Here is an 18,794-nt window from a genome sequence, read left to right as displayed (position 1 = left end):
GTGTATATGTATGTGTGTATATATGTGTATATGTATGTGTGTATATATGTGTATATGTATGTGTGTATATATGTGTATGTATGTATATATGTATGTATATGTATATATGTATGTATGTATATGTGTGTATATGTGTATATATTTGTATGTATATATGTGTGTATATATTTGTATGTATATATGTATGTATATATTTGTATGTATATGTATGTATATATTTGTATATTTATGTATGTATATATTTGTATATATGTATGTATATATTTGTATATATGTATATATGTATGTATATATTTGTATATGTATATATATGTATTTATATGTAAATGTATATATGTATTTATATGTAAATGTATATATGTACATTTATATATGTATATATGTATATGTATATATGTATATGTACATATATGTGTGCGTATGTGTGTATATATTCATACATACAATATAAATTACTTAGAATGTAGAGAAAAAAAACAGAGGACATGACCTCAGTGTCCTCTATGGTAGCTACAGCCCTTCCCAAAGCTTATTATACTGTAACTGAAACTACTAAATGATCCAACCGCCAATGGTCCAACTGCCGAAAAAAACTCTGTAAAATTCCTCATTAGGAAACTAGAAACCAGGAAAAGCTCTTCCTCTTGTGGACTGGTGAAGTAGCCATTTAACAGAGTACCCACAACACCTTGTGTGTATGTGTGTGTATGTGAGGGTGAAATTACAGAGTAGTATGTGGTTAATTGAAAGGGGAGGCCTATACTTATCCTCTTGCTCTGCCTCCCAGGTCTCCTTGCAGCCAGTGGGAGCAGGCTTTTTCCATAGCCAGTGTCAGACCCCAATGAAAAATTCACCAGCTTCTCTCTCTCTCTCTCTCTCTCTCTCTCTCTCTCTCTCTCTCTCTCTCTCTCTCTCTCTCTCTCTCTCTCTCTCTCTCTCTCGTAGCCTCTCAGTAAGGCACTGTCAGCTTGGCTTCAAGGCCTATCGCCTGCTGTACCCTCTGCCAAGACTTCTGGGAGGAAAAACAGAGAAAGCTGAATTAAAATTGGGCGATATTTTTGGCAAGTGGCTTCCATCCTCAGGATGTTTGGGAGCAGAGCTGGGCAGACAAAAAAGCAATCTAACTAGGTCTCATATGACACTCACATAAATATTGCAATACACATTCGGGCATTGGCCACCTCATTTTTAAAAAATTAGTTTCAGATTATAGCCCGCATTTAAAAAGAATGAGTGAGGGTTTTGTCACTGTGTGCATCAGTCAGCAGTGAATGGTAGAAAATGAGGTTAAAAAGCGCTTTGGATTGAAAATGAAATATTCATGAATCAAATTTGAATAAGCTACAAAATAGACAGCTACCCAGATTTGTAGGTAGGCTGCTCAGCAAGAGTATTTTGGTAAGTCTTTATAGGGGTCCCTAAGTAATGAATCCTGAGCTATTTTGGTGGTAGCTGAGAATGCACAGTGCCAGTCAAAACTGATAGGAAAGCTTGTGAGTTTTTAGGCAAAGTACCCAAACACCTCGCCTAAAAGAAGTTCAGCTAAATAGGCTTTTGCTCTCTGATAGTCTTGCATATATTCAAACTGTTTAATTAAGCTTCTACAGCAATAACATATTAGTCATTCTAACATGTTGCTTATATTGCAATATGCATCCCCCCTATCTGCGTCAGGGATGCTGTTATGAAGCTAAGTCTGCTCCAGCCTCAAACGAGAATGCTCCCTTAGGAGTCAATAAAGTATTGCTTAAAGTATTGCACATTTTGCTCCGAGTAAATAGTCAGTTGTACAATAATGTGCCATTCGGCTGCTCTGTTGCATCTCTTTATGACCCCATCTGCTCCTCTGGGATTTCTTTTGAACCGTGATTCTGTTTCATGTTTTACTGTTCGTCTAAGCAGCTCCAAAAGTGTATTACAAGATAAAGGCAGGAAAGGTGCTTCAGTTGGATTTACTGTGAAGTTTGCTGTGAACGTAGGGTAAAGTTAGCCTTCGATAGTTTGAAAGATTCAAAAGTAATCTGAAAGTCCACAGGCTAATTTCACATTTAAAGAGTTTTACCTATAGGCAAACATCTCCAGTGGTGGAAGAAGTAGGCAGCTCATTTACTTAAAAGTTAAAGTAATACTACAACAATTTAGAAATAGTCTTTTACAAGTAAAAGTCCTGCATTCAAATCTTACATAAGTAAAAGTACATAATTATTAATAGTCAAATGTACTTAAAGTTGTAAAAGTACTCATTGTGTAAAATGGCCCCTTTCACAGTGTTATATAGGACTATCATCACTAATGCATTAACATGTGAGCAACATTTTTGTTTTTGGTCAAGGTGACTTTAAATACTTATAGTTATGGGCAGTTTAATCTGCAAACCCTCCAAATTTATGAAGACATGTGAATCCTAAAAAACTTATTTTACAGTACAGTCAGAATATTTCTGAATATTTTGAATTTAAATGTTTAAAAACTGTTCTAGAAATTAAGACAAGACAAAATAAGGCAGACCACAGCACTAGAATATTGAAAGAAGTTTAAAAATTCCTACTAGATCTTTTTCACTTTTTGTAAGAAAATAAAACTTTCCAGATTGAAATGACTTGATAAAAGGGAGATTTCTTTCACTGAACAGTGAATCTCATTTTAAAAGATGCGTATGTTATGTAGCGCTTTGAGTAGTCAGAAAAACTAGAAAGGCGCTATATAAATACAGTCCATTTACCATTTTGTATGAAAAATAATCAGCAAAATATGCAAAGCAACCAGTCTCTACAGCTGTCAGAAATAATGCAGTGGAGTAAAAAGTACAATATTTCTTTCTTAAATGTAGTGATGTAGAAGTAAAAAGTAGCAGAAAATGGAAATACTCAAGTACAATTACCTCAAAACTGTACTTAAGTACAGTATTTGAGTAAATGTTAGGGGTGGGAAAAAATCGATATTGCAATATATTATTTCAGTGTGATTCATCTGTCGCAATAAATAATCGATACACTAACGCCACCATAATATCGATATTTTATTACAACACAAAATGACACACAAAAACAGCAGAAACTAAAACCTTTCATGACAACTTTTTTTCATTACCCGTTGTCATTGTCACTGTACCAAACTGACCCCAAAAGCAGCAATATCTACCATTCTGGTAATTTACCATGATATTCCTCTAAAATGTTTGGTCATTAACGTTCCCTCCCTATTTGTAAATAGCACACTTGGTTGAGTCACAGGGGTTGAAACTAACAACTAGCCTTAAAGAAATGGAATTAAACATAGCCTGATATCCCTCTGAGATACTGCATGGTATAATAGCATGGACCTAACTTGACTTAAGGTCAAAGTTAGTTTCATGACGGTTGATCTAACAAAGACTAGGAAAAAATTGGGTGGAATGCATGGAGGACATAAGAATATGGTGGAATAAAAACAAATAATTAAATAAAATAAACACTTTGGTGTAGCTTAGCCACACCAGCTGTTCCCCACTACTTCCAATCTTTATGTTAAGCTAAGCTAAACAGGCTGGCTCCAAATTTAGCGACAGACATAAGAGTGGTATCGATCTTCTCATCTGACTTTCAGCAAAGAAAGCGAATGAGCATATTTCCACCTAAATGTGGAGACACTTCAGGTTTTTTGAGACAGAGATTGGAAATCAGTTTTGCCTGCTGACAAAATTTTGAAACAACACTGAAAATGGTTTCAGTGACCTAAAATCATTATCTTTTAAGATGTATTTATTAATTTAATGAACACTGACACTCTTATGTATTGACACCTGTAATGAAGAGACAAATGTGCAGATATAAGAAATGGTCAGCAAATTAACAGTATGAAACAACAAAAGGCAACAAAAAGTGGCTCATTATTAGCACAGAAAAATCTCCAAAAGAGTAAAATGTTGTATTTAAGACATGAACTTAATGCAGTTGTGTTTTATGTATCATCACGGCCCAATGAGAACCTTTAACTCCAATACAGTTTTTCACGAGCTAAGCAAAAACAGCACTGTTGTCAGCTTTGTAAACTGAAGCAGCATACATTTTAAGTGTTTTAGCTTGCAAAGGCACATACAAGCAGCCACTATCATCACTCCACCAGTTCTATCCATGTAAAACTCGCATCTTGTATATTGGATAATTTGCCTTCTGCACTTATGGCCAACCACTCCTCAATGAACTAGCTCTTTTCTTTATGCAGTTACAAACCAAGTCAGCCGACAATCACTACTGCGTTCAAAGCAAAGCTCCCTTTGGGTCGCCGAGGGCACAGAGTATCACTAAGTCCATCGCCGAATTTATTTGCAAGGACCTTCGCCCTTACAGCGTGGTCGAGAATGATGGATTTTGCAGAATGTTGACAACACTGGAACCGAGATACGAGATACCGAGTCGTCGGCACTTTACAGACAAAGTCATCCCTGCATTGTATGCAGATACCAGAGCCAAAGTGGAGGGTGCGCTCCGGTCTGCTAAACGAGTTGCACTAACCTGTGATGGTTGGACGTCAAGGGCCACCGAGTCCTTCGTAACTATTACTGCCCACTTCATAGACGACAACTGGGATGCCCAAAGCTACGTCCTTCAGACTCGGGCTATGAATGACAGTCATACTGGCGCTCACATGGCAGAGGTGCTTAAGACGGCTGTAGACGAGTGGAAGCTCACCGAGAAAGAGCCAGCAGTGGTGACTGACAACGCAGCGAATATGTCCGTAGCTGTTGAGATTGCTGGATATCCACACGTTCGCTGTTTCGCTCATGTTTTGAATCTCGCGGTGCAGCGTGCCCTCAAACTGCCAAATGTCGCTCGACTGCTCGGGAGAATTAGGAGAATTTGCACATTCTTCCACAGGAGCACCTCAGCAGCTGAGGCACTGAAGAGGAACCAGAAGATGTTAGGCCTTCCGCACCACAAGCTGATAACTGATGTTGTTGTCCGCTGGAACAGTGCCTATGAGATGATCAGCCGGTTTCTTGAGCAACAGCCAGCTGTTACTGCTGCCCTCTTATCTCCAGAGGTAAGGCGTTTATTGTTTTGTTACTTAATTGCATATGATAACTGTAATGTGTTATAAAATATTATTGTTAACATGATATATATTTTGTTCCTTAGTGTAAAGTGCTTTTTCCTGACTTCTTGGTCTGGATTAATAAGGAATATGTGCATTATAAAGTTTAAACTTTTGACTTCATTCTGTTCTTTTCCTTCCTTCTTTAAAGGTCAGAAAGAATACCACTGACATCTCTACCCTGACTGATGGAGACATCAAGAATGCAGAAGAGGTTGTGAAAGCCCTCCATCCAATGCTGGTAGCAACAAAGAGCATGTGTGAGGAGAAAAGTCCAACTGTTTCCATCATTGCTCCTCTTCACGCCCAACTTCTGAGCAACACACTCAGCACAATTGAGGATGCCCTCTCGTCAAGGACATAAAGTGTGCCATCCATGGAGACCTATCAAAGCGCTACATGTCTGCAGAGGAGAAAACTTCCTCCACGTTGCCTCCGCCTTAGACCCCAGGTTTAAGTCGATGCTCTTCTTGTCGCCTTCAGAAGTGCAGGAGACGTATGCCATGGTTGTGTCCAAGGCTGCTGCCCTGATGGTAATTACAACTTGTAAAAACTGAACAGCAGTTACTTGGGTCATTGAAATTCTCATTGTATTTGTACCTTTTAAACTTTCAACTCTTGCACTGCTGGTAGAAAAATGTCATCCACACATCTAACCATGTGCAAAGATGTGTTAAATTTTAAAATGATTAGGGGCTGAGGATTTCTTGTTGTGATGAACATGTTATTTCATTAATAACAAAAATAACAATGAAGATGTGCCAAATGCTTTTTTGTCTTATAGGGGAATGCAGATGTGGGAATGCAGTCTGATGGTAATGTAGAGGAGGGAGGAAGCACTGAAGAGAGTGGTCCTGCTGATGACACCAGTGATGAGGACCGACCACCACACACACCAAAAAAAGGAGATCCGCACTTGCAAACCTCCTTGGACAAACATTCCAGCATGCCAGATCTTACCTGACCCCATCATCATCACCTAACTCCAAGGCTAAAAAGGAGGTTCAGCAATATCAAGAATCCTCACCTCTACCACTGTCAGATGAGCCGTTGGGTTGGTGGAAATCTGAGGCATGCAAGTACCCACACCTTGCCAAGCTGGCCCAGAGGTACCTGTGTGTGCCAGGGACTAGCGTGCCATCAGAGAGAATCTTTTCTACCACCGGTGACATAATCTCTGCTCAGAGGTGTGCTCTTACATCTGAGCATGCTGATCAGTTAGTTTTCCTCAAGAAGAATATGCCTTGATGTGTCCACCGTTTACAGTAACTTACTACTGACGTTTCAGTATTATGGTTTACACATGTTAATGTTCATGTTGTTTTGTAATGTTCATGCACTTTTATCTGTCTAGATGTACAGTGTTTACATTTAAGACCAGGAGGCAGTGAGTTATGCAAATGCATATTTCTTTGCACAATGTTGGAAATGTTGGCATTAATAAATGCATAAAATTTCCTTATTTCCTTATTCCTTCTTTTTCTTTTCAGTCACATATATCGTGATATATCGTTGATGAAATTTTTTCCAATATATTCAATATCGTAGATATCGCGAATCGTGATATTATCATATCGTGGACCACATATTGCCACAGAATTGAATCGTGAGGTACCTGTATCGTCCCACCCCTAGTAAATGTACTTAGTTACATTTCACCACTGAACATCCCTCTTCTTAGTACAATACATTATTTCAGTGTTGATTCATGGCGGCCCCCCCTATTCAATTAAGCTAAAGTGGACTGTTCCCCTTAACCTCTGGCACCATAGATTTCAGATTATTTTCCTTGCCAACGCACCAGTTACTGTGAGGGAGAAAAAAAACAAACACAAAAAACAGCAGAAACTAAAACCTTTCATGACAACTTTTTTTTTCATAAAGGGATCAACTCCTTTGAGCAATATTACAGCTGACCTCAAAGCTCAACAGTTCTATTGAAGCAATACCAAACTGACCCCAAAAGCAGCAATGCAGTGAAAGGTGACTTAAGGTCACTAAATTAGTATGTGCCAGATGAAAATGGTAATTTACCATGATATTCCTCTAAAATGTTTGGTCAAGCACAAGCGTTCCCTCCCCTATTTGTCATCATAGCTCAGAGCACACTTGGTTGAGTCACAGGGGTTGAAACTAACAACTAGCCTTAAAGAAATGGAATTAAACATAGCCTGATATCCCTCTGAGATACTGCATGGTATAATAGCATGGACCTAACTTGACTTAAGGTCAAAGTTAGTTTCATGACGGTTGATCTAACAAAGACTAGGAAAAAAATTGGGTGGAATGCATGGAGGACATAAGAATATGCAACAGTGTAATTAAGGAATAAAAACAAATAATTAAATAAAATAGTACATTTTACACTTTGGTGTAGCTTAGCCACACCAGCTGTTCCCCACTACTTCCAATCTTTATGTTAAGCTAAGCTAACCACAGGCTGGCTCCAGCTTCATATTTAGCGTACAGACATAAGAGTGGTATCGATCTTCTCATCTGACTTTCAGCAAAGAAAGCGAATGAGCATATTTCCCAAAATGTCGAACACTTCCTTTTGAGACAGAGATTGGAAATCAGTTTTGCCTGCTGACAAAATTTTGAAACAACACTGAAAATGGTTTCAGTGACCCTAAAATCATTATCTTTTAAGATGTATTTATTAATTTAATGAACACTGACACTCTTATGTATTGACACCTGTAATGAAGAGACAAATGTGCAGATATAAGAAATGGTCAGCAAATTAACAGTATGAAACAACAAAAGGCAACAAAAAGTGGCTCATTATTAGCACAGAAAAATCTCCAAAAGAGTAAAATGTTGTATTTAAGACATGAAGCTTAATGCAGTTGTGTTTTATGTATCATCACGGCCCAATGAGAACCTTTAACTCCAATATGTCAGTTTTTCACGAGCTAAGAAAAACAGCACTGTTGTCAGCTTTGTAACACTGAAGCAGCATACATTTTAAGTGTTTTAGCTCAATGCAAAAGGCACATACAAGCAGCCACTATCATCACTCCACCAGTTCTATCCATGTAAAACCTATAATTTATCTGATAGTTCATCTTGTATATTGGATAATTTGCCTTCTGCATTCTTATGGCCAACCACTCCGTAATGAACTAGCTCTTTTCTTTATGCAGTTACAATACTGGGGCATAATAGCTACTCATTCAAAGCTAGAACTTTTCACCCTTTCCTCTGGGTGATGGCTTTCAAAATTCAATAACTTACTCAGGCATGAAACCCACAATGTCAAAACTTTAGTGCAACCATCTGGCACTTTGAGCCACTGGATCATTCTACTTCAGAGCCTTTTTTCAACTTTTAAATCTTTATTTGAAGATGTTTGCTTTCAAAGGTTCCATTCGAGGAGTGGGAAAAAAGGCATAAACCTTGAATCCAGAACCTCAAAACTTTCATAACAAGTTTACTTGTTAAGCCCATACCCAGGTACAGTCTCAAACGACCTCATAAGACCCTCATTATTAGAAACAATGATTGAAAAACAAGTAGCTTTGAAAGTCTTTGAGCCACTGGGTCACACCAATTCAGACACCATCTTACAGTTTTTGCCAGCGATGTTGACATTCCATATTTTATTTGCAGTCTGTCTCCCAGAGTTAGCAGCTGTCTCACACTGTCATATTACTTTCACACTTGTTTTCTGAGTGCTTTTCAATCTTTTGCTGACTGCTGACAGAAGCACTCGCCAACTTTGTGTAACTGTTTAGCCAGTTTAGTTCTTAGCTTGTTTTTTGAAAATCTATGGACATGTTTTCTCAGTGAAAAGAAATCTTTAGGTTATACTCTGAGGCTGTGACCAACTATTTAAAAGTTACGGTCAAACTTTTCCTCTTTAAAAAATTTAAACTCTAGCATCACTCATCTGAAAAGGTTTTTTTTGTATTTATACCAGGGATTTAAACTTAGAATTAGCTGTCTATTGACTAGATTTTGATCCTTTATATCCACCAAATCAAGTAACAGTTTTTATTTAGAAATCTTGTGATAATTTACTAATTTACAGCACAGAGAAACATGCTCAGGAGATGGATTTTAGGAGAGAGTACTGTAATAGCTTACACTAGCACAGTAATAATGCTCTTAAATTTTATTAAACTGTCAGTATTTCTTTGGGAACTATTTGTTTTTCAGTGAGTGCAGTTTAAACAATAATTAAACAATTCAAAATTTAACGAAAAATATAACTTTATTATAAACCAAAGTAACCAACAAGTAATCATTTATTAAATTTTAATTTAATTAAATTTTCAACCTCAACTAAAACAGTTGGATTGCAGACTTGAAAGCTGCACTATTCAATATTTTTATGTTTACAATGAATCAAATGATTATGTGTTAGGTGAAAGGGGTCGCTCTAGTGACACACCCACAGAAAATTATCACCCAACTCTGCAGTTTCATTCAGCTCTACAGAGTGTTTTAGCATTTTACAGCTCATTGTTTTTATTTTATGGCCCTGCAACATTACTGTTTGGTTCAGCCTCACCACTTTCATCAACATTGTTTCCAACAGCAGTAAAAAAAATCTCTGATAAACCCACTCTACACTACCTTCCCAGCACCAAACAACAGACAGACAAAGCTAGCGGCTAGCTAGTGAACATAATGGAGCATTTAATAGGTAAAGAGTCAGTTTTAGTCTCCACCAACTCTTGAGGGAAATATCTGAGCAAAAAGAGTGTGAATATTGGACTTATATTCGTCAAGTGGTCAAAAACATGACTCCAAATTAATGATAGTGTTGCTAACTGTCTGTTGGCTGTGTAAACAGGAAAACGTTTGCTACTTCAAAAGCTTTATATGGTCATACTATGTCCATGTTTAGATCTTGTTCCACTGCCCCCACGTGGCCAAAAAAATCAGTTACTGCTGCTATAAGTTGTTGATATATTCATGTGATCAATTTGTGTTGAGATGACCTAGAAAACTGTCTCAAAAAGATCTCTCTGCCTTCCATTCAATTCATGGTGGGATAAGCTCTGACCCCCTATGACCCTAAGTAGGAAAAAGCATGTAAACAAAATTATTGATGGAAATCTCGCTATTTACCTTCACCTTTAAATTTCACAACATGGATTTTCCACCAAATACTGTATACAATAAGTCAGTTGACAAACATAGAGGGCAAGTTCAAAGCCATTTTAATCGCATTAAAAGTTTCCATACAGTCATTTACAAGTCTAAGCATTTCCATTGTTAAATTGCCATTTTCATTCTTATCTTCTCCATGCAGTGTCATCATGAATTAAACAGCAAACACAGACCATGAACACAAAGCCTATTTCCTTCCTGACAAACCCATACAAATTTGAAATCCATGGTTAATTACATGTTAACAGAATGAGTGGACTCCATTTTCCAGACCTTCTGGACCTTTTTTGTTACACAAGTTACTAAAAAGTTTCTCACTGTATTGAGTGCCAATCATCTCACGATATCTCCACATAAAACAAACATTAACAGTTCTCCTCACAGTGAAGGCTTTTCTCTGTAGAAAAGCAACAATCTCGCCATCGATCTCTGATCCAGCTGTTGGATCTCAACACAAGGGCTTGCAGTGCCTCATGTTATTGGCGCAGGTTCGGCCCAGGTTGGCCCCCTCCATGAGTAGGTCGGAGAGTCGGTCCAGGCCGAGGCAGGTGGTGAGGGGGCTGATGAGGCCGTAGAGACCCCCTAAGGTGATGCTTAGGGGCCAGCCAATGCACAGCAGAACCACCAGCCAGATGATGCACCAGAAACATGATCCACAACTGGCCATCCTAGTCTGGGAGAAAGAGAGGAAGATAAGAGTGGCTCATCAAAGTGGACATCGACATGCTTTGCAAAGTCAAATGCTTCCACTTGAGTTAAGCCGACATACAACTATAACCTATGATCATTGGACTTTGGGAGGAAGTGTGGCAGAAGTGCACTTTAGGATCGCAAATGACAGTACATCAGTCACTACAATAGCATCAGTGTGTTCCTGTGAGCGACAGTGCCTCTTCAGTGATGATGGGAGATTATCAGATTGAAACGTGCCCTGTTGATGATCTGGATGTACTTGTCAGGATTAGGCAGTGGCCTTGACAAAGCATGATAAGCCAGCAACCCCAAGCAATAACCACCAGGCCTGTCTGCCCGCTGAGGTCAACAGGCCGCCCACTTACGCGGTGTTGAAGACTGGCGCTGGCACATTAGTCACCCACTAATAGCAGATCAGCACAGATCACGCATAACTTTGGTAATGAGCATTACTTTATCTGTCACGCTGATAAGAAACTGTGGCCAGGAGTATGATTTGCTGCTATTTTGAGCTATAAAAATGCCTGTTTTATCTATCCAATTCAATTTTATTTAAATAGCGCCAATTCATAACAGAAGTTATCTCATTGCACTGTGGCAAGAAAAAATGTCCTTTAAGAGGCAGAAACCTTGGACAGAACCAGAGTCAATAGTGGGTGGCCATTCGCCGTGTTAAGTTTTGAGAGAGAAAGAGAGAGAGGTTACTGTGATGAAAAATTGCTAATTGGAATGCTGTGCAATGTGTGAACCCTCCCTACCTGATGCTTTATGCAAAGTTTAATGGCAAACATATGTGGAGACATTGAAATTGTATTTTTCCAGGAAATGCAGTATTAGCAAGAGGAGCTTTTTTTGTGTTTAAATCCACCGAAGAAAAATCTGCCCTGAGGCCCAGCCTTGAAGTTGAGATTGTAGAACTGATGGTTTTATGAGTGTGAAAGTGTTGTGTGCTGTCAGACTGATTCCCTAAGCCTGTTTTAGCTTTAAGACACAATGGTACTCCAGGCACTACTGTCTTGGCTCTATGTAATGTGTAATTTCCTGTTGTGACACTACTGTCACGTAGGGTTGGGCAATAAATTACACATTTAACACGAGTGTGTCCCCACAGTGGATCCCGTGCTTTAGGGAAACGCCTTCACATTAAAAAGAGGAAAAAAACCCACATCAGCCACTAAACTACACTTATTTTACTCTGACATCTGTCGTACTTGTAGCCTCAAACCTCAAATTCTTCCTCTTGGACATTGTATTTTTTGCTTTTGTACTGTTGCATGTATTGCAAGCCCATTTAACTGACTGAATAACAAAAAACATGTTTTATAAAAAACCCTCTCAGATTTGAAAATATTTTAAAAATGGGCTGCAACACAAGACATTTCTTTGTGGCAAATTACAAATCACTATACAGAGAACAATAATGTACTGTCTGTCGTCATGACCAAATTAACCATTTTACTGCATGCTGTTAGTCTCTGTGAAACATCAGCCCATAGTAAAGGTTAGATGTGAGAGCTTTGCAAAGTAGCTATTAACCTAATGAATACCTGTGGCGTGAGTATAAAAGACATGTTCACCTTCAGCAGAGAGCGGTTCTGGAGGAAGTGAGCTCCTGATCTCCTTCTTGCTTGTAGCTATTCGTTCCAGACTCCCAGGTCCTGCTCGAGGTTGGAAGAGATGTTGTGTGTGAGAAGTAGCCACGTCCCACCAGTTAGATCTAATTTACCACAACAAGGTACCACAGGCAACTGAATTCTCAAGAGGCCAGCTGGAAGAAAACAAAGTTAACTGGAAGCTTAAGGGAAGGGAGGATGTTACACAATGCAGACATTCATATGACTCAAGAAAAAGTATGCTCGCTGTCACGTGTTTGTAGAGGACTATTTAGTAATATATATCATGGAACGCGTTGTGCATTTGTTATGGCTACATAGACAAAAGTCTATTGTGGTAATGTTCATTTATACAGTACAAATCATGAGAAATGTTAGCATCATGTGATATAGCATATTGGTCTTTGTCTTGTGGGCTCTATGCCAAAACTGTTGTCAGTAATTCATAGACACAGCCTCAGCCGACAGAGATTATCTCCCTTATCTAACCTCCCATTCTAATCCTTTCCTCAGCTGACAGAAAGGCATAGCCTACTACTCCAAAATATTCAAAGCGGAGTGCACTGCTCTTGGGAGATAGAAAAATAGACATTGCATGGCTCCACACTTGACTGAATGCAGAAAATATGTCTCTACACATCTATCAACACATGGTTCTCCATCAGGTCTTCAGACTGGCCCAGGCAACAGCAGCTGTGCAGCTGACCTGTTCTCTCAGCCTGCCTGAGGTATGATGTAACGACAGCCAACCTCTGGTGCATGATAATGAATGAATTTCCAGTCTGTGTTTTTGCCTGCAGGGCTGTGGACTGTGTTAACCTCTTCATTTTTAAGAGGATTTATGTTTAAATTACCAAAACCTGGGTTGGAACTTGGCTTTAGAATGGATGTTTTGATGTCAACACAAATATTAAGCCTCACATTTTTTGGTTGAGTTTGGTCATCAAACCGCAACACTGATCCAGCTGATATGAACTATTCTACAGAGCACTGTGCTGTTAGTGTGCCACACAAAGTTATGAATGGCAGAGGATTTAAGGCTTGCTGGTTGAGTGACTGTGTACATCCAGAGGGCAAGTTGAAATCCCCCAGCATGCACACTGGCCCTTGGGTGAAGTGACTGACCTATAAATGCAGCTTAGTTGCAGCTTGTGTAGCTGGTATAGGCTGAGCCAATCAGATTGCAGTTGTGCTTAAAGCAGAAGAGGGAAGCAGATGAATGGAAGTATCATGACAAGAGATTTTAACAAGGCTTAAACATGTTGACTATACAGTGTATTTGTTTGTTAATGTGTGCGTGTGAGAGGGATATGGAGTCTCTTTAAGAGTATAATCAGCTCTAGTGGGTGCACATATAGTAAAATATATCACAGACAATGAAGGATTTCCATTTTTTTTAATATAAAAGTACTGATGCTTACAAATGTTCTAGAAAAAATAATCAAACATTATCACCGGGATCTCCTTTCAGTAGAAAACAAATTCAGAATCACTGACTCCCCACTAATCTTTTTGTAAAGGGACAGTCCACTTGGTCCCCTCAATAACTGAGGCCCTTAATTAGACAGTAGTCCCATATGTGGATGCTTTACTGCTCTTGTTCCTTTCCACTGTCCTCCCCGTCACTGTCGCTGTCTCTGCCGGGATGCTCTGGCATCTTTGCATGGTCCACTGTATCTTGATTTTCTTTCTTCTCACTGCTGTCCTCCGAGTTTGCCTCTCCTTCTGTGTTTTCCTGCTCCATGGGAGTTTCTTCCTGCGGTTCCCCAGAGCTAGCTGGCACTTTCTCGACCACAGCATCTGTCTTGGTTTGTTGTGGAGGCAGAGCCAGTTTCTGCTGTTGCTGCTAAGAAGCCAAGGAAAACCATTCAAAATGAGGAGGAAGAATATTTCCACCTTTATTTTTAATATTATATTACTAAATATCAAATCTAGGTGCATTCTACTGGGATATAGTCTATGTTGAGGGCAATGTAGTATATATATACACCATCAAAGCAAAGCATTTTTGTTTACTTTTTTCTCCCTACATCATGTCATAATCCTCTTTTTAAGTTAGCACAAGAGACATGTGACACTGAATGTAGTGTAAAAATCACCTGAGCTCCACTTTTAATATGCTTGGTTTGTGGCCTGTTAATTCTCCACATGCACAACTACAACAATTCTCTTACATCTGACCTATTTACTGTGTTGCATTAAAGTTTAAAAATACCAAAATAGCGACCAGGGAGAGACGGTGACAACTTTTAGCACTGCTTCAATGCTTAGTGTCACAAGACTTAAAGAAAGAGACATTTGTTATGGTGTTAGTATAATGTGTGTATACACTCAACATAGTAAAAGTACCAGTTTTAAATTGTCTCAGGTATATTGTAGAAGAGAAGTTAATATTACTATGAGACAGCAACAGTACTGCACTGATGGTTGTTTTGAATAATACAGTAGTATATCCTGTTTTTGACACTCTTCATTATTGTATTTATCAAAGGTGTCTGTACCTGTCTGTACTTTTGGGAGGTCTGGATCATGTGCATGTACATGTTGTACACCAGGTTGGTCATCTCTGGCATGTTCTTGACGACTTGGTCTGGCTGTCCAGAAGCATCTCTCTGAGGGAAGGAAACAAAAAATAACAATAAGAGAAAGATTGTTTTGAGTCTAGGATGTGATGTGAAAGGAAAGATCTGTCTTGTTAGTAGTCATTCTTTCAGCCATTACATTCAAACTCACCAACATGGTGCTTATTTGAAAGCAAATTTCGCACTTGCTGCCTCCAGCGATCACTGCTCGCATACTATCAAAAGGAGTCGAGGATGCATAGTTTGTAATTTTACAATATTAATATGCAGACAGAGTCTTACAGCCTAAACTGAGGAGTGAGGCCAGCAGAATATTTAATCTGCTGGGCTGTTCCTTCCTAAATACAGGGGTGATGCTCACAGAGGCCCTTTGGGCATAGTATCAAAGTGAATGCACTGACTGCTTCAGTACTGTAAAACTTAACTGTCTGTGGTTTTATTGCTGTAAAACTATCAGTAAAAACATCAGGGTGTTAATGTGTTTCCCAGTGACTGACTGTGATTAGACATCAAGCGTTACTGTCTGCCCAATACTATCTAACAGTGCTGTAAATATGTACATATCCATATGGAGCATTTAGCAGCAGTATTAAGTAGCCTGTGAAAGTTCTGGTCGAGTGTTGCCATATAAAAATCAGACTTTTAATCTGCATCGGCATGTAGCAGCAGGGGTTTACCGACTCCAGATAGACAGGGCTGAGCAGGGGCCGCATGTGTGTGCCCAAAAGAGCTGTCCCCCATGGGGATGAACACTCTAGAGTGAGGAAGTGTCAGAGGCTATGGGGTATTTTAGACACCCCTGTTGCCACACACGCCAGTCATCGAGATACAGTGACCAGACAACAGTCGTCTCAAGATGGCCTGGTGCGATTTGGGAGAGTGGTTTTGCCTTCTGACCTTTGGGGGTTAATTATAGCCAGGCCTGTGTTTCCCATGCTGGCACATAGCCCCTGCAGAATGCTGTTAACAGACCAGGACCTATGGGTAAAGCTGCAGTAAGACTTGGGATCAGTGAGGACCAAGGGGAATGAAGATGCCATTCAGAATATAGAGGCAGGATTAGACAGTCGGGGTCTGTGGCAGCAATGACTTGGAGGGTGCAACAGTTATAAGGGAATGGGCACTGATGTGGAACATGTGGAAAAGTAAGCTCGGTTCTTATCAGCAAATCAAATTTAATGGTAGAAGATTATTGTGCTTGGAGAAACTGGTGTGTGCATGTCTACATACAGGCTGTTCCTGGCTGTAGTATTCGTGCGGTCTGATGTGCAGCTGCAAAGGTCTGGCAGTGAGCTGGTTGAAGGCAGGAGTCAGCTCGAAGCAGTTTTGGAACAGCGACACCCGAGCAAAGATGTACAGACCCAGTCTGGCTCTTGACATGGCTACCACCAGACGCCTCACATCCCTGTGAAGTGATTGAAAAAAAAAAAAAGTTAAAAATTGGTTTGACACAAGGGGAGAAAAAAATCAAAGAGAAGTGGCAGGGGCGGGGGAGGAAAGTGTGAAAATTTAAGAGGAGAAGAATTCATGTGAACGAGCAAAAACAAAAACTGAGGTAAATGGATCAAAGTGGAAGGATCACGTGAAGATTGTAAAGGAAGGGAAATGCTAGTGTAGGAGGAGAGAGTATTAGGGAAGGATAAGCGGCAATAGATGAGGGGGATAGGTATAGAAGCTGAGAGAGAAATAAAGGAATAAAGGCAAAGGGTAGTGATAAACAAGGTAGACAAAGAAAGGGAGAGGTGGGCGAGTACAAGACAGGGCAGATAGGTTACTTTTTCTTGCCATCCAGTAGAAGAGATTAGAGACAGGAGTGGTTGTTTACCTGCCCTGTTTTAGAGGAATACCACTGAATGTCTATATACCCAAGTTCAACAGCTAAAAACATGCTTAACACTGCATTTGACACACAGGGCTGACTGTGTGTTCAAATGCAATACAATACAATGTGTTGTGTAAGAAAATCTATTCTTATAGTACACATCCACATATTGTAGTCTACTATACTTGTTATATACATTACACATGGTGGAAGAGAGGCAGAAAGTCTTGGACATCTTCTAAAAGCAAAAATGTGCTCTTTCACAAAGTGAACCAATAAAAAAAGAGGGAGGGGGTACCCTTCAACATATTTTAGTATTTAATAAATCTTCGTATTGTGTGTTTTAGGTGTTTGGATGGACAACCTAATGGGGCTGTGCAAAATATGACCATTTAACTGGCCTATAGAAATCTTCAGAGCACGGAAGAAGGAAGACCATATGAGTGTTTGGCTTACTCAAGCAGCTCTGGTGATACTGAAAACAGTCTTTGGTTTGATGTACAAATATTTGGCACACACCCATGTTTGTATGCATGCACTTACCAACACACATACACATGTTGAAATGCAGCCAAAAATGTGGAATATGTCCACCTGAGCACTTCATGAGATTAAGACGATTAATCCTTGCAATATGCATGAGTTGCATGAATATGTAGAAGGGGGGGGCTTATGGAAACCATTGTGCAGAGTTAATGAGTGTGTTAACATGTGCAGCTGATAGGTTTATGTAAAATGACTGCAAATTTCAAGAATGGTACAAAACTTGAAAACACAACATTTCCACAGAGACGAACTACAACAGCCTACAACCAATGAGCACAGAGCTCTAAAAAGAGATGAACCAATCATGAAGCATGATAGCCTTCGGACATGGCACTACTGAGAGACGCCCACCTGGGTGGATGGCTACCGTTTGTGTGTGTGTGCACATGTCAGTGTGTGTCTGGATCTGTGCTTCCCTGTCAAAGAGTGTGCTCCTGCATGTGACCGTGCCTGTGTGTATCAGCAGGAATGCTTCTCCTGTCAAAGCAAGGGTCAGCTTGTCATATGGTCAGTTGCGTCCCCTGTGGTTGTCACGGCAGCAGATTGCCATGAGGAGAGATGCAGGAAGAGGGGAGAGTGCAGGAGGAAGAGGATTGTAAGGTAGGACTCAGTGGTACACCACAGTGATGCCAGTATGCAAAAACCACAATGGACAGCACAAGAATTTTTAATGAACCACTGCACTTTCAGCCACTCAGCTGACCATTTAAAAGTGTCAGGACACCAAGATATGAATGAATATTAAGTCAAAGCAAAACTAAACATTTTCTGTTATTTAATTGCTCTGTTATTAAAAGGGGAAGAGTGCCAATTTTACACATCAAAGTCTGTTTACAGGTCTAAAAAAAGTTGTATAAAACATTTTGTAGCTCCTGAGGGAGCTGTGCAAAGTCTGATAAACTGCCTTAAATGACGTAACTTCAGTCAGCATCACTTGGAGCTCAGTCCTCTGCTTGAGGTTAGCAGCCCATAGCCACTACTAGCATAACACATCCAAATTGCTGACCAAACTGTCGATGGTAATGTAGGCGCCAGGTTTTAACAAGGAAGAAGAATGCGTGGAATGAAAAAGACTATCTCTGGTTTTGCTGCATCAATTTTGATACACTTGCAGCAAGAAGCTGATTGAAAAACTACGTTTTCAAAGCCTGTAAGTTCTATGGCCCGCTGCACTTCTCATTCCAGCTACATCAATTCATTGCTTTATCTGGAAGATGGGGAAAGAACAAAATAGAGTTTTTAAGTGTTTTCACTGCCAGTTAAAAATGACCACGCTCAAGGGTGGTGTGTATGTATTTAGCTACAAAAGGAATGACTTATTCGCACTGGGGTTCCAATTTGCAG

General features: G+C 39.6%; 3 protein-coding genes across 5 annotated transcripts in view; 1 reads left to right on the top strand and 2 right to left on the bottom strand.

Annotated features, from left to right (window-relative positions):
• The window catches only part of LOC122862035 (actin, alpha cardiac muscle 1), a 20,012-nt gene extending 15,384 nt beyond the window's left edge, over positions 1 to 4,628 (bottom strand). The window contains exon 1 of the mRNA XM_044167207.1: positions 4,494 to 4,628. The gene's annotated coding sequence lies outside the window, so the exon portion shown is untranslated. The remainder of the gene's footprint in view (positions 1 to 4,493) is intronic.
• On the top strand, positions 4,198 to 5,969 carry LOC122862232 (E3 SUMO-protein ligase ZBED1-like). Its single transcript, XM_044167581.1, has 3 exons — positions 4,198 to 5,022; positions 5,225 to 5,606; positions 5,858 to 5,969. Exons 1-2 carry the CDS (start codon positions 4,198 to 4,200, stop codon positions 5,435 to 5,437), a joined length of 1,038 nt encoding a protein of 345 aa, XP_044023516.1. The 3' UTR covers positions 5,438 to 5,606; positions 5,858 to 5,969.
• Positions 5,970 to 10,227: 4,258 nt separating this feature from the next.
• aqr (aquarius intron-binding spliceosomal factor) overlaps positions 10,228 to 18,794 on the bottom strand; it is a 53,795-nt gene continuing 45,228 nt past the window's right edge. For 2 of the 3 annotated variants that reach the window (XM_044167201.1, XM_044167203.1), the window contains exons 34-37: positions 16,313 to 16,487; positions 15,002 to 15,112; positions 12,465 to 14,346; positions 10,228 to 10,867 (exon numbers count right to left, since the gene is read on the bottom strand). In XM_044167201.1, the coding sequence (XP_044023136.1) occupies positions 14,089 to 14,346; positions 15,002 to 15,112; positions 16,313 to 16,487 (544 nt within the window). In that variant the 3' untranslated portion in view covers positions 10,228 to 10,867; positions 12,465 to 14,088. Of the gene's footprint in view, positions 10,868 to 12,434; positions 14,347 to 15,001; positions 15,113 to 16,312; positions 16,488 to 18,794 lie in introns of all 3 variants that reach the window. The other variant, XM_044167202.1, reaches the window with a different exon arrangement.

Source organism: Siniperca chuatsi, linkage group LG15, assembly GCF_020085105.1.
Source record: "Siniperca chuatsi isolate FFG_IHB_CAS linkage group LG15, ASM2008510v1, whole genome shotgun sequence".
Taxonomy (NCBI): domain Eukaryota; kingdom Metazoa; phylum Chordata; class Actinopteri; order Centrarchiformes; family Sinipercidae; genus Siniperca; species Siniperca chuatsi.
Note: the sequence above shows the minus strand (reverse complement) of the source record. Positions and strands in the feature narration are given on the sequence as shown.

Coding starts and splice junctions, on each gene's coding strand:
- LOC122862232 (XM_044167581.1), top strand. CDS start 4,198: ATGCAGTTACAAACCAAGTCAGCCGACAATCACTACTGCGTTCAAAGC. Junction 5,023..5,224: donor CTGCCCTCTTATCTCCAGAG/GTAAGGCGTTTA, acceptor CCTTCTTTAAAG/GTCAGAAAGAATACCACTGA.